Source organism: Sardina pilchardus, chromosome 5 (assembly GCF_963854185.1).
Source record: "Sardina pilchardus chromosome 5, fSarPil1.1, whole genome shotgun sequence".
NCBI lineage: Eukaryota > Metazoa > Chordata > Actinopteri > Clupeiformes > Clupeidae > Sardina > Sardina pilchardus.
In genome coordinates, this window is record NC_084998.1 from 32,256,071 (window position 1) to 32,271,465 (window position 15,395).

Below are 15,395 nucleotides of genomic sequence, written 5' to 3' on the forward strand. Positions count from 1 at the left end.
GCACTATGGCCATTAACAGTATGTATCCGTAATCATAACGGCCATTAATAACAGTATATATCCGTAATCATAATAGCCATTAATAAGAGTAATATATCAGTTAATGTCTGGTTTGTGCTGATAGCAAAGTATTGACGTCACCGCGTAGCTTCTTTGCTGATTTTATTAGTTAAATCTAGTTTCATTTTACGATGCATGAGTTAACCTTCTACACGGGCTGCCAGCGGCTGACATCCCAATCTCATAAATGTCGCAAGCAATAGCTCATGACTTGCACATGACTTGCACATTATTCAACATTCTATCTCGAATTCTATATATACTATCTCTATATACTATATATATATATATATATATATATACTGTATTTTCAACATTCAACATCTCCCATTCTCATCTTTCTTCCTGATGTCAAGTAGTGATGTCAATATATTAATTTCTGTCTTGAAGACCCAACCCAACCCACCTAACAACCCAACACACCTAACATGCACTTACCATGCTTTCTCTCCTCTCCTCTCCTCTCTCCCCTCCTCTCCTCTCCTCTCCTCTTCTCCCTTCTCTTTCCTTCTACCCTCAAGAACACTTTGAACTTAAACTATTGAACTCTCAATCCTCTTTATTAAGTATTCATTCTCACCTAAAGTCTCCTTTGCCATGTAGCTTTAACATTACTCCTCATCTGAATAAATGTGATGCAAATGTGATCAGTGATGGTGGCCAACAGCTAGAGTGGCCAGGCAGCTACAGTACAGTGCTACTCTGGGGGCATGAACATGGGGACTCATCAACATGCCCCCATGTTCATAGTGGAGGTACTTGGTGACCTCCAGATATGGAGATCAAGGTGAAAAATCACTGGAATTCTTTCTATGAGACGCTGCAGCAGAAGAAGCTTGTTCAGCCCTAACCTCCAGCAGATCCTCCATTTCCAGATGTGCCGCACACTAACCTGTGGCTCGCCTGGTCTGCTGGTCATCGGGCCTCCAGGGTCCTGGTCAGGGAGCGCTGAGAGGATCCCAGGATGCTGCTCTGAATGTGGGGCAGCTGGGGAGTAAATCTGGGCCTTGTGCTCGCTGGGGCTGGAGCTCTCAGGGTCTGGGCCTCATGCCACCGTGCAATGGCACCATAAACATGCCACCCACCCGTCCTCAGCTAGCGTGCCCCAGATTGGTCTGACTGCAGAGCCGCAGAGCCACATTGCTCCCACAGTTCCACCACAGCAGATTCACCATCTAGCGCATGCGCAGTCGCATGTGAACCCGCGGTTTTTCGAAAATAAGCTACATGATTGGTAGAACGCTGGCTTGCTCTGCGGCACTCCAGTTGGATATTACGTGTTCTATCCTCCAAGTGTTTAACGGCCACCCGCCTGTCCCCTGGCTGCGTGTTCTATTGGCGTATTGCTTATCTATCAGTGTTCTATCAGCGTATAGCGTATTATCCATCAGTATTCTATAGGCGTATATAGCATATCCATCTGTGTTCTATCGGAGTATAGCATATCCATCAGTGTTCTATAGGCGTATAGCGTATCCATCTGTGTTCTACAGACATATAGCTTACATCAGTGTTCTACCGGCGTATAGCTTACATTAGTGTTTAATAGGCGTATAGCGTATCCATCAGTATTCTATCGGCGTATAGCTTGCATCAGTGTTCGGCGTATAGAATATCCATCAGTGTTCTATCAGCGTATAGCATATCCATCAGTGTTCTATCGGCGTATAGCATATCCATCAGTGTTCTATCGGCGTATAGAATATCCATCAGTGTTCGGCGTATAGAATATCCATCAGTGTTCTATTGGCGTGTAGCACATCCATCAGTGTTCTATTGGCGTATAGCGTATCCTTCCCATCAGTGTTTTTAATGGCCGTTACTGAGGTGAGACTGGGACAGGAGCGGGGACAATAGCAGCCTGTTGAAGGCACACAGACACACACACACACACACGTACAGACACACACATCACACACTGCACTCATTACAGCGCTGCAACAATGTAAACATTGAGGGCCGAAGATGGAGAGATAAAACATGCGGGTCTTGAGGGGGGAGCCTAGTGTCGGTGGAAGTCTGTTCAGCATCCCCATGGCGATGTTGCTTTGTAGTCATCCCATAATTTAACATGTCGAGGGTTAAATGGAGGCCTTTATGACGTGCCGTTGGGGGGGGGGAGGTGGGTTTTGTCATATGAATGTCACACAATGACCCCTTTTGTCCTCTCAAGGTCAAGTGCATGCTCCTGGCCTCCACTTCCTCTTTTATCGGGCTGGTTCTCACCGTCGTGAGAGCGGCGCCGTGGCTGTCCCCGGCGGACACCAGACAGGAGTCGGCGGTGATATGTGGCCCGGCGGGGGGCCGCGTCCCGCAGCACAGGCCTATTTCCAGTAAGGGAACACGGCCGGGCTCCCCCGGGGACATGGGCTCCACGAGACGTCATAAAACAAACATGCGAAGCCCAGGCCGCGCTTTGTGTCATGCTCTCATGCTACAGTTGAACAGTCAACACCACGCTGGGCTAAAATAGCCATGGAAATAGCCTGCGTCTGGGAGAACTATGTGTTCTGTCCAACTGATGCACGACATGGCACCAGTCCCCACAGCCGTAGCTGTTCACTGCGTTTAACTGGGACATGTTGGGTAAAGGGTAAATGGACTGTGTTTAATTGGGGCATTTGTTGGGTAAGGGGTAAATGGACTGCATATATATATATATATAGCGCTTTTTTCGAGCACTCTACATTATTATGTCTCACAATCACCCATACACACCGATGGCTGAGTCTGCCATGCAAGGCGCCAACCTGCTCATTGGGTTGGTGTGAGATGTGTGTGAGATGTGTGTGAGATGTGTGTGTGAGTTGTCTGTGAGGTGTGTGAGGTGTGTGTGAGTGTGTGTGAGATGTTTGTAGTGTGTTGGGATGCCAACCCTACACGTGGGTACACACACACACACACACACACACACGCACACACGCACACACGCACACACACACACACATACATATGGGGCCCTAATTTAAATGCTGGGCAAATCTGTCTCTGAGCAAAGTTCTCGTACATAATGACATCATGTGGTGTGAGACAGCTCTACCTACCCCCCCCCCCCCCCCCCCCCCACTGTATGTGTTCAGGATCTAGCTGATGGTATTATGTTATAAATATATGTAATATACTGTATGTTATATATGCATATTTATTATGCCTATTTATATGCGCCTTTTTTAAAGCAAGCTTCAGTTAGACTCTAGACTTGCCCAACATTTAAATTAGAGCCTTTGGTCACAATATGATTTTAGATTCAGATAAAAATCTGTGCACACTTGCACACTGCTCACACCACCAAGAAAGACATGTCAGCACAGCTCATTTGAGTTACTTGTTCCTAAGGAATGCCTCTGTACTGTTATATAATATTAGCTTGCTCATAAGGAAAGCCTCTGTCCTATAATAATATTTTGTTCATAAGAAAAGCCTCTGTCCTATAATATAATATTAACTTGTTCAGAAGAAAAGCCTCTGTACTAAAATGTAATATTAATTTGTTCATGAGATAAAGGTGCTTGTTCATAAGAAAAGTCTCTGTACTATAATATAATATTGAAATAGTGATTGAATCAGCTGACACCTGTCATCATTCAAAAACTTTTGTCTTTCAATCTGTTTACTCTTTTGGTGTGTTGATAGTATATAGCAACCCAGTGACTGGGTTATATAGATGGACATCTATATACAGTCATTGAAGCAATCATGAACAGCTTGGAACACATTTAAATAACAAACCATCAAATGGATCAAATGAATAGCAAAAGTGTGTGTGTGTGTGTGTGTGTGTGTGTGTGTGTGTGTGTGTGTGTGTGTGTGTGTGTGTGTGTGTGTGGATTATTTCTAGCACTATTTTGTTACTTAGAACACTCATTTTGTCTTCCCTTGAATGATGGCCACTCTTTTTTGTGTTCTTGAGTTTGTTTTTCCCACATTTCTGAAGTCAGGAAATGAAGAAAATGTGTCGTTATTGTATCCTGCTGATGGAGGTGATGACCATCTCTGACACAGCTCTGAGTTGTGTGGTGTGGTTAGCGGTCAGAACTCTCTCACACCTGTCAGGCGCCATATTGTTTTCCTGCACGCTCACCACATAATTCAATTCTGTTCAAGTCAATTCTGCTCAATTCAGTGTGTGTAGTGCCATGCTATGTATCCCAAGGCCCATCTCAGACAGTGGGGCTGAAGTATTTTAATCTAATTCCCGATGGGGACTTCACACATTAGCGTTATCACCGCCCCGACGAGAGCTGGAGTTCTAATCGGGGAGAAAGAAGGCGCTGGATCTAACTGCTGCCAATAAGATGGAGATAAAATCTGTAACAATTCGTTGTGCTCAGTTTATGGCTTTTTGGGTGTTGAAATTCCCTGTTCGTGCTAGACCTCAAGCCAAGGGGCACATTCTGGGGAACACGTCTAAGAATAACATTTCAAATGCTAACAGTGTCAAAACTGCCGTCTTTGAGGAATTCCTTGCAGTTAAGTTTATATGCAGGAATGCAGTATTTTGGACATGACAAAATTGCATTGCAATTACATTGTGCTGCACTTTCTTGCAGAGATGCAGCATGTTGGACATAAAACTTCAGTTTTTTGTGTCCTACAACTGCAATTATGTTTTTGCAAGAGGAATGCAAGACTCTGGGATGTGAACTTGTGAGGAGTTAGCTGTAGCAGTGTGTTCCTCCTCCCAGTGAGCTCTTGGAGCGGTCATCTCTGTCCACCCTGAAGTCTTGGGCCAGAAACACTCATCGTCTGCCCCCTGGATGTGCTCCCGTGGGCCATGGTCAAGATTGAAGACGGCGCTTCAGAGATGCTGTTGCTGACCGTGTTAACCAGATGAGACGAGATGATTGGCAGGTGACTCAGGACACCTGCGGTCCCAGAACCCACTGGTGGGACGGCTGAATGGGACAGGAAGTGAGGAGTCCGGGTGGGACCTGGAAATGGCCGCAGGTCGGAGTCCAACTTGGGTCCCTACAGTACCCTGCAGTATAGGCTCCTGTGACACCTGTACACTACTGCTTGTGCCATAGCTCCCTCGGGCCCATCCCACACACACACACACACACACACACACACACACACACACACACACACACACACACACACACACACACACACAGAGTGGACTCTGACTCTCTGTGAGACAGGCTTCCTTTGCCCAGACAGCCTTTGTGTGTGAACTGACGACGGAGCAGCCAGAGTGACCGACTTAACCTGGAGTGACCCACCAGATGATGCACAAGCAAGGAAGGGGAAGAACAAAGCCTTTCAAAGAGAATACCGCTGTCACGAGTGTGCGTGTCTGTGAATGTGAGTGTGTGTGTGAAACACTGGGGAAAAAAGACAAAAGAAAAGAAATGGGTATGGTTCAGGACAGGAATGCGATTTAGTGTGTATCACTGACCCACCACGATACAAGCTCACAACCTAGTATGGTGTCTATGCATGCAGATGCAACCGTGCACTATGTTCTATATTCTAATTGCCATTTGAGTTGGCTGTTGGTTAAGCTCTGTGTGTACAGTATGTCTCTCTGTGTGTGTGTCTGTGTTTGAGTGTCTGTGACTGTGTCTGTGTCTGTGTGTTGGGTAAAGAAGACTCCTTGAAATGCCCTTTCTTTTTTGCAGTAGAACTTGATTATGAAGTTGAAGAATGAAGCTGATAATTATTGAAAGGAAGAAAGATGGAGAGAGAAAGGAGAGTGGGTAAATGTAGGGTTAAATGAGAGTGGACGAGTAGATATAGGGTTAAAGGAGAGTGGACGAGTAGATATAGGGTTAAAGGAGAGTGGATAGATGTAGCTTTAAAGGAAAGTGGATAGATATGGTTAAAGGGGATTGGATAAGTAGATATAGAGTTAAAGGAGAGTGGGTAGATGTAGGGTTAAAGGAGAGTGGGTAGATGTAGGGTTAAAGGAGAGTGGGTAGATGTAGGGTTAAAGGAAAGTGGATAGATAGGGTTAAAGGGGATTGGATAAGTAGATATAGGGTTAAAGGAGAGTGGATAAGTAGTTATTTGAATGCCTGCTGCACACCAAATTTCCTTTTTAAAGGATAAATAAAGTAAACTTGGACTTGAACTTGGACTTGATATTGGGTTAAAGGGGCGTGGGTAGATGTAGCGTTAAAGGTCAAAGAGCAAAACTAGAAGAAGGAAGGAAGCAATGGAACTATTGGACAGGAGAGAGGGAAAAGGGGAAAGAGGAGGAGGAGGAGAAGAGAGGAGAGAAGACAGGAAGGTGACTGAAAGAGGTCAGGTGAGGGGAAACGAGGGAGAGGGTAGGAGAGAAGGAGACCGAGGGAACGAGAGAGGGAAATGGAGGGAGGGAGAGGGGGGAGAGGAGATTGAGAGAGTGGGAGAGAGAGAGAAATGGGTGGAGAGAGGGAGAGAGATGGATGGAGAGAGGGAGAGAGAGGTCCAGGCCAATAAAGCTGTGTGCTCAGTCTCGCCTCACTGCTCTGGTAATGAGCCTTGCTTTCACTGTCCCGACATAGACCCACTGACACACACACACACACACACACACACACATACACACATACACACACTTAACACATACAAAGAGAGAGAGTGTTCTCATGCAGAGGGAGCTCTCACACACTCTCTCTCTGACTTTGCATATCGCAATAAAGTATATATTTAAATCAAATATCTTACCCTTTCTCTTTGACACACACACACACACACACACACTCTCTCTCTCTCACACACACACTCTCTCTCACATACACACACACACTCTCTCTCACATACACACACACACACACTCTCTCTCTCTCTCTCACACACACACACACACTCTCTCTCTCTCTCTCACACACACACACACACACACACACACAGACTCAGGTCCGCACGTGGTAACAGAGTGGTAATGAGCCTTGCTTTCTCTCTGTTGACTGCTTCAACACGTTTGACTTCACCAGCAAAGAATGAATGAACTCCTGACGTCAACCTTAGCAAGAGCACACACACACAGACACACACAGACACCCCCAGATACACTCATACACACTCAAACGCAAATACACATCAGACACACACACAGGATGTTTTTTGGGGCACCTGAGTAGCATTAATGGCAGTGGTGGTGTGTGTTAAAGCATTCTTTATGTAAGTGTGTGTGTACAGTAGGTGTGTGTGTGTAGGTGTGCAGGTTTGTGTGTTGCTGTTGCATGTTGTATGCATGACTTTGAAAGATGAGCCTCTGATAGTACAGTATGGCTCCAAAATGTGTGGATGAAAGGCTAAAGCGATTTGACCTAAAATATTATTTTCATCGTTTCCATGTCGATGGGCCCTAACAAAAGAACTCAGAGGAACCCCCCCCCCTCTCCATTTAAAAAGGGTAACTGAGGACAACCCCCCACCCCAAAACCCCTCTTTCCCTGCATAACATTCCCTCTCTCTCTCTCCCGCTCTCTTTCTCTCTCCCTCTCTCTCTCTTTCTCTTCATCTTTCTCTGCCTCTCTCTCCCCTCCCTCTCTCTCTCTCTCTCTCTCTCTCTCTTTCTGCTGTCTTCCTTCTCTCCCTTTCTCTTCCGCTCCCAGTCTCTGCTCAATAGGGCCACTGTGAGTGTATGAATGCAATAGTGTGCTGCTGCTAATATGATTATTGTGTTCAAATGAGCATTGGGGGTCAAGTCCTGTTTATTCTGCTGTTTGCTTTACTCCACCCCCCCCCCCCCCCCCCCACGCGCACACACACACACACACACACACACACCTCGGCACTTGGTCTGGGGAGCAGTGTGCATGGGGCGCATGCTGAGTGTGTGGGTGTCTGTTAGTGTGTGTGTGTGTGTGTGTGTGTGTGTGTGTGTGTCGGGGTTGTTCCTGTCAGCTGCCAGAATGACGCACTCTGAAATTAGCCTGAAATCAACTTTTCAGCAGCAGGATATCAGAATTCAGATATTTTTTGGTGTGTGTGTGTGTGTGTATGCATGTGTGATCATGTGACTAAGCGTATATTGTGTGGAGTTTCTTAAAACTAAAGAGTGTTTTGTCAATATTGGTCCATTTCTTGCTTCCTATAGATGAATAGATGGCTGTGTGTGCGTGTGTGCCTAGATGTCTCTGCTTCCACAGTCAGCTTCTCCAGTCAGTGGGATGTCCATGGAACTGTTTTCAGAAGAGAAGCTTGCGCTCAGCCTTTAATTTCTTAAGTTGTGTCATAACGACTGTTAGTCTGCTTACACACTTTCTCACACCCGCACACACCCTCACACACACACACACACACACGTGCACGCTCTGTTGTGCCGTGGTGTTTATGCTCTCTCTGAAGCTGGCGTTCTCCCCATCTGTGGTTATGAAATCAGGACCACTTCCTGTTCCACAGAAAAAAGACCTGTTTCAGCTTGATGACACGGTGGATGGCAAGCCAAAGACTTTGGCCTTTAGACAAATATGAAAGCATGGCAACTCTGTTGCTGTGTGTGTGTGTGTGTGTGTGTGTGTGTGTGTGTGTGTGTGTGTGTGTGGGAGATGGGAGGCCAAAGAGTTTGTCCTTTGGACAGCTGAATGCTAAAATGTGGATGCTGCAATGTCATTGTGCTCTGTGTTTGTTAAACAATATTTATCTCTTCATGAGGACGTCTTTCCTCTCTGAGTTGGCTTCCGTTCAAGTGTGTATTCTTCTTCCTGGTTTGCCGTTTAACTGGTTATGTTGCTGATCGGATCAGAAACGGCCACAACAATGGAACGGAATCACCGAAGATCTTTGTTGGTATTTGTTGTTAGAGAACCATCATGAGTATGGAGTATGGAGTAGGGTGAGTCTGGGATACTGGACAATTCTGGTCACTTCTGGTCACTTCTGGAGGTGTTGAGGCCCAACCTCAATTAAACAGCGATTAAGGAAGGAGTCTGCTGGATGAGCCCACTGCACTGCAGTGCTCCTGTTCCTGCAGGCTGCTCTGAGGGGTGCTCTGAGGGATGCTCCTGTAGGCTGCTGTGAGGGGTGCTCTGAAGGATGCTCCTGTAGGCTGCTGTGAAGGATAATACCAAAATATGATTTTTGTAATGCCTCTTCTTATGCATCTTTACCAGGGATGCCAATACATGTGGGAGAAGTATCTGAAAGTAATGCTACAGCGCAGTAGTCTTGCACTCTGTTTACTCATATGTGTGTGTGTGTGTGTGTGTGTGTGTGGAGTGTATCAAAAGTGTGTGTGTGTAAGTGGAGTCTTTCAGAAGTGTGTGTGAGAGAGAGAGTCCATCAGTAGAGGTGTGGAGAGGACTGCTGTCAGTGTCAGATAACACGGCTCTCTGAGCTGCACAGAACAGAAGTAGCTTACCTGTGTGTGTGTGTGTGTGTGTGTGTGTGTGTGTGTGTGTGTGTGTGTGTGTGTGTGTGTGTGTGTGTGTGTGTGTGTGTGTGTGTGTGTGTGTGTGTGTGACAACACTGCTCTCTGAGCTGCACAGAAGGAGCTTACCCCTGGCTGGAATCTTGCTTTCTCTTTCTTATCTCTCTTTTTGATTCTAGTTTTCTCTCCTTTCTCTCTTTCATTAGTCTCTTTCTGTCACCTTTTTCTCCTCTGCTATGTCCCTCCCTCTCTTCTCCTCTTTCCTGTCTTCCTCTCTGCTTTCTTTCCCCCTCTCTCCTCTCCTCCTTCCTGTCTTCCTGTAACCACCAGCACCACCCCCACCTCCTACCAACACCAACACTCTTGGCACACTCTCTTCCAGATCACATAATGGCACACACACACAGACCAGACCACCACCAGACACACTGCACTGAAACACCATGCTCAAGAGTCAGCAAGGAGCAGCTTCAGTTTACTAGAGCCTTGAGCTTCAGTGTGTGAGAGCCTTGAGCTTCAGTGTGTGAGACCTTCAGTGTGTGAGACCTTCAGTGTGTGAGTGCTTCAGTGAAGCACCACACAGGTCCAGGTTCAGTGTGAAAGATCTGACATGACACACAGATCCAGCTTCAGCTCTTAGTGACTCTCTGCAAGCTGCAGCTGCCCCCTCTCTCCCCATGGTTGCTGCAGCTGCCCCCTCTCTCCCTATGGTTGCTGTAGGTGCCCCCTCTCTCCCCATGGTTGCTGCAGCTGCCCCCTCTCTCCCTATGGTTTCTGTAGGTGCCCCCTCTCTCCCCATGGTTGCTGCAGCTGCCCCCTCTCTCCCCATGGTTGCTGCAGCTGGCCCCTCTCTCCCTATGGTTGCTGTAGGTGCCCCCTCTCTCCCCATGGTTGCTGCAGCTGCCCCCTCTCTCCCCATGGTTGCTGTAGGTGCCCCCTCTCTCCCTATGGTTGCTGCATCTGCCCCCTCTCTCCCCATGGTTGCTGCAGCTGCCCCCTCTCTCCCCATGGTTGCTGACTGGCTTCTGGTGCGGACTCTGGCCTGCTGTAGGGAGGCTGAGGCTTCCTCCTACTCGCTCTCCTCTCCGGCTGTGGAGGCCTGCGCTCGCCTGCTTGTGCCATCTGTAATGAGTGTGTCTCCCTGAGTCACGGAGGCTCATGGAGCCCTTTGGGCCCTTCTCATCTCTCAGGGCCCTGTGCAGGGGACGCTCTGTGTCTTTGATGTGGACTGGACCTTTAGGCGGTGATCTCCGTGTGTTTGATGAAGGGCTGGACCCTGGAGCGGTCAGGACAGCCGTGCGTTTGATTCAGAGGACCAAAAGGGCTCGGCACCAATCATGTCAGGCTTTGATAGCGGATCTTGGCCTTGGCCCTTCTCCTGTAGGCTGTGCCCCTGAGAATGTAGCACAGCCCTGCGCTTGATTCAGAGCACAATAGAGCACTAGAGCGCTGCACTGACAGCGTCTGGCTCTGACAGCGGATCTTAGCCTGATGGAGGCTGGCCCTGCAGCGCATGGGACTCAGACCCGTCTAAGAGATGGCTGTTTGGTCCCTTACAGAAACAAGTAACTGCACTCCTTCAAGTGTTGAAGAGATGGCTGTTTGGTCCCTTACAGAAACAAGTAACTGCACTCCTTCAAGTGTTGAAGAGATGGCTGTTTGGTCCCTTACAGAAACAGGTAACTGCACTCCTTCAAGTGTTGAAGAGATGGCTGTTTGGTCCCTTACAGAAACAGGTAACTGCACTCCTTCAAGTGTTGAAGAGATGGCTGTTTGGTCCCTTACAGAAACAAGTAACTGCACTCCTTCAAGTGTTGAAGAGATGACTGTTTGGTCCCTTACAGAAACAAGTAACTGCACTCCTTCAAGTGTTGAAGAGATGGCTGTTTGGTCCCTTACAGAAACAAGTAACTGCACTCCTTCAAGTGTTGAAGAGATGGCTGTTTGGTCCCTTACAGAAACAAGTAACTGCACTCCTTCAAGTGTTGAAGAGATGGCTGTTTGGTCCCTTACAGAAACAAATAACTGCACTCCTTCAAGTACGTCTTCAGTTTTCTGAGTGTCAGGACTGCAGTTGCTGAGAAAGAAGGAGGGAGAGGAGGGAAGAGAACGATGGTGGTCAGTGTGTAAGGTGGTGAGTGTGTGGTCAGTGTTGAGTGTGTTAGGAGGTGAGTGTGTAAGGTGTTGTGTCTGTGTTGAGTGTGTGTGGTGAGTGTGTAAGGTGTTGCTCTGTTTAGAATGCATGTTTATATTAAAAACTCCTCCCAGAGATACTTGTGTCATACTTGTGTGATCATTCTTAGCACAAGTGATTTGTGCTTCCGGTCCATTCAGTGCTGGAGCTTTTAGACCTTTTCCATATCGTTCCAAATTGAGTTTAAATTCAACTGGACTTCCTTTCCTTAATGGCCCCTCTATGCTGTTTTTAGAGATGTATAGGGTGTGTGTGTGTGTGTGTGTGTGTGTGTGTGTGTGTACTGGACAGGGAATTCCAGTTGACTGGAGCTAGAGGAAGTGGTGGTGGCCACTGTGTGTGTGTGTGTGTGTGTGTGTGTGTGTGTGTGTGGTGATCTGTTGCAAGCAGACTGGCTAAGTGTGTGCAGAGCCCTCACGATGCGCATCAGACCGATAATGAGAGGAGAGGAGATGAGAGGCCTCAGTTTGTGTGTGTGTGTGTGTGTGTGTTGATGTGTGTGTGTCCTCCTGTCACTCAGAGGAGAGTGGAGCTGGTGTGTGTGTGTGTGTGTGTGTGTGTCTCTCCCTTTGAGGAGAAGATCAGGTGTCTGCTGCAAAACTCTGGCCAGTGTTTCATAAAGTGCTTTCAAGGAAAGACTTGAAAGAGAGAGAGAGAAAGAGAGAGAGAGAGAGAGAAAGAGAAACCACATGTGACTGGTCATGCTTCCGCAACATGCAGACGGAGTGACTGACCACTCCTGTTCTGGTGAAAAGAGGGGAGGGGTGTTCAGTTTATATCTGTCCCTATACATACACACACACACACACACACACACACACATACACACACACACATATGCTTATGTATTTGATACCATGCTAAAACAGGATTATAAAATCATCATTTGACAATTGATCTTAATGCCTTAATTAGAAAAAATTGTAAAAATAAAACCGCTAAGGACACCAATTTTCTTTGTGATTGAAGAATGTATCGTAAATAAATAAATGTTTTCCTTAAATGCTAAGGGAAGGAAGTATTTGACCCCCTATGTAACCCTATGGGAATTTAACACATAGGGCTAACATAGGGGCAGGCAGATTTTTATTTTTAAAGGCCAGCTATTTCATGAATCCAGGATATTATGCATCCTGATAAAGTTCCCTTGGCCTTTGGAATTAAAATAGCCCCACATCATCACATACCCTTCACCATAGCTAGAGATTGGCATGGTGTTTTTTCCAGTAGGCCTATTAGCCTGTTTGATTTGCATTGAGCTCAATGAATCTGCCTGCCCCTATGTTAGCCCTATGTGTTAAATTCCCATAGGGTTACAATTGTCAAATGATGATTTTATATTCCTGTTTTAGCATGGTATCAAATACATATGCTCCTCACATACATACATACATGTGTGCATATGTATATGTATATATATGCACATATGTATGTATATGTACATATACATACATATGTGAGTTGTGTATCTAGATGGTTCCCATATTATTTCTAAATGTTTATAGACTGTATGTATGACATCTGTTTGTTTATATTCATATATACTATATATATTCGCCTATGCCTAACACACACGCATACTGTACATAGTTATTCACACACACACATGCACACACAAGCATGCGCACACACACACACACTCACACACAAAAAGACACATTCAGATGCGTTCTCACACTCCACTTGTGCATCCCGTGTGTGTGTGTGTGTGTGTGTGTGTGTGTACAGAAAAAGACTACCACAGCCTGTGTGAGAAGCAGCCCATTGGTCGCCTGCTCTTCAGGCAGTTCTGTGACACGCGGCCAGAGCTGAGGAGGTGTGTCAAGTTCCTTGACGCCGTGGTGAGTCCTCTCAACACCTCCATATATCTGACAGTATAAGAGTTGTTGTTGTTGTTGTTGTTATTATTGTAATTGTTATTGTTGTTATTATTATCCATGTGGAGGCAAGCCTGCAACAGCAGCAACACAAGCTTTTCAGCATCCCAGCTACTGTTAGTCACTCAAGACAAGAGTAGTGGACGGTTACGCTCTGTGTGTGTGTGTGTGTGTGTGTGTGTGTGTGTGTGTGTGTGTGTGTGTGTGTGTGTGTGTGTGTGTGTGTGTGTGTGTGTGTGTGTGTGTGTGTGTGTGTGTGTGTGTGTGTGTGTGTGTGTGTGTGTGTGTGTGTGTGTGTGTGTGTGTGTGTGTGTGTGTGTGTGTGTGTAGGAAGTCCTTCCCTTGTTGGCGGTTTGCCCTGCTCCTTAGACAGCCTCTCCTCCCTAATCACATGTAATGAGTCTAATCTGTAATCCAGCCTAATCCCCCCTGATCTCATCCAATCATCTGAATGAGGGAGCTAATCTAGAGCCATTAGCCACACTCAAACGCTTTGTTTTATTCTTCTGCAAGTGTATATGGGAGTATGTTTATGGTTGTGTGTGTGTGTGTGTGTGTGTGTGTGTGTGATTGATCCCCACAGGCGGACTATGAGGTGACCCCTGACGAGAAAAGGAAGGAGAGTGGACGGGAGATTCTGGAAACGTACCTCAATCCAACGGTACACACACTCACTCACTCACACACACACACACACACACACACACACACACACACACACACACACACACACACACACACACACACACACACCTGCCTCCAGGTCTGCACAGCTCCTTATCAGGCCAACTCCCATTACAAAGGCACACTGATAAGAGCAGCCTGTCCATTTGGAGCACTAGATGCCAGTTGTGTGTGTGTGTGTGTGTGTGTGTGTGTAGCACCCATTAGCTCAGTCATGGAGTAGGTGTGTATGTGTGTATGTGTGTGTGTGTAGTACCCATTAGCTCAGTCGTGGAGTAGGTGTGTGTGTGTGTTTGTGTGTGTAGTACCCATTAGCTCAGTCATGGAGTAGGTGTGTGTGTGTGTGTGTGTGTGTGTGTGTGTGTGTGTGTGTGTGTGTGTGTGTCTGTGTGTAGTACCCATTAGCTCAGTCATGGAGTAGGTGTGTGTGTGTGTGTGTGTGTGTGTGTGTGTGTGTGTGTGTAGTACCCATTAGCTCAGTCATGGAGTAGGTGTGTGTGTGTGTGTGTGTGTGTGTGTGTGTGTGTGTGTAGTACCCATTAGCTCAGTCATGGAGTAGGTGTGTGTGTGTGTGTGGGGTACCCATTAGGTCAGTCATGAGCCCCTTTCACATTGACCGAATTTAACGCTAAATCAGCCAAATTTAACGTTAAGGCTGTTCCTTTCACACTGACGACACGGAGTGGGGAGTCAACCCCGCCTCGGCAATTGAACCCGTCTCGGGGGGGTAGTATTATTGCCGAGGCGTGTTCAATGTGAAAGGAACAGGTCAACCCCGCTATTAGGGGTGTGTGACTGATGACGTATTTGGCAAGGCAGGAGGTTGAAATACAGGAAACACACAAGAGACAGGACAACTTTGCTGTGTCCATTTATCTATGGCTGTGTCCAACAATCGCGTTTTTTATGCTGAGAGTTCCCTGAACCTCCTTTTCTCAGCACTTCGGTCAAGTGTTTATTGTTGCTAGGTTACCAAAACCGTCTGCTGCCAGCACGTCTTTTTAGAACGTTTGCCTAATGCTAGCTAACTAGCTAACTGTCAGAGCAGCAGTTGTTCAGGACTCAGCACACTAAAATATGACTTCGACAGACAAAAGGACCTCATTTGGCATTCATATAACATAACAAGTGGCCCGCCATCATTTGGAAACTAAACCACGTAGCACTAGCATGACAGTTGTGTATACAGTATATGTCTATGGTTCACTCCCAAATTGCGTCTGATGTGCTGCTAGGCAACACCTCCCATAACTCGCCTCTGAAACCGGCTTCAAAC

General features: G+C 46.7%; 1 protein-coding gene across 1 annotated transcript in view; it reads left to right on the forward strand.

Moving 5' to 3' along the window:
• grk6 (G protein-coupled receptor kinase 6) overlaps window positions 1–15,395 on the forward strand; it is a gene marked incomplete in the record, with an annotated part of 45,074 nt that overhangs the window by 8,130 nt on the left and 21,549 nt on the right. The window contains 2 exon segments of the mRNA XM_062537274.1: window positions 13,287–13,399; window positions 14,019–14,096. Of these exon segments, the coding sequence (XP_062393258.1) occupies window positions 13,287–13,399; window positions 14,019–14,096 (191 nt within the window).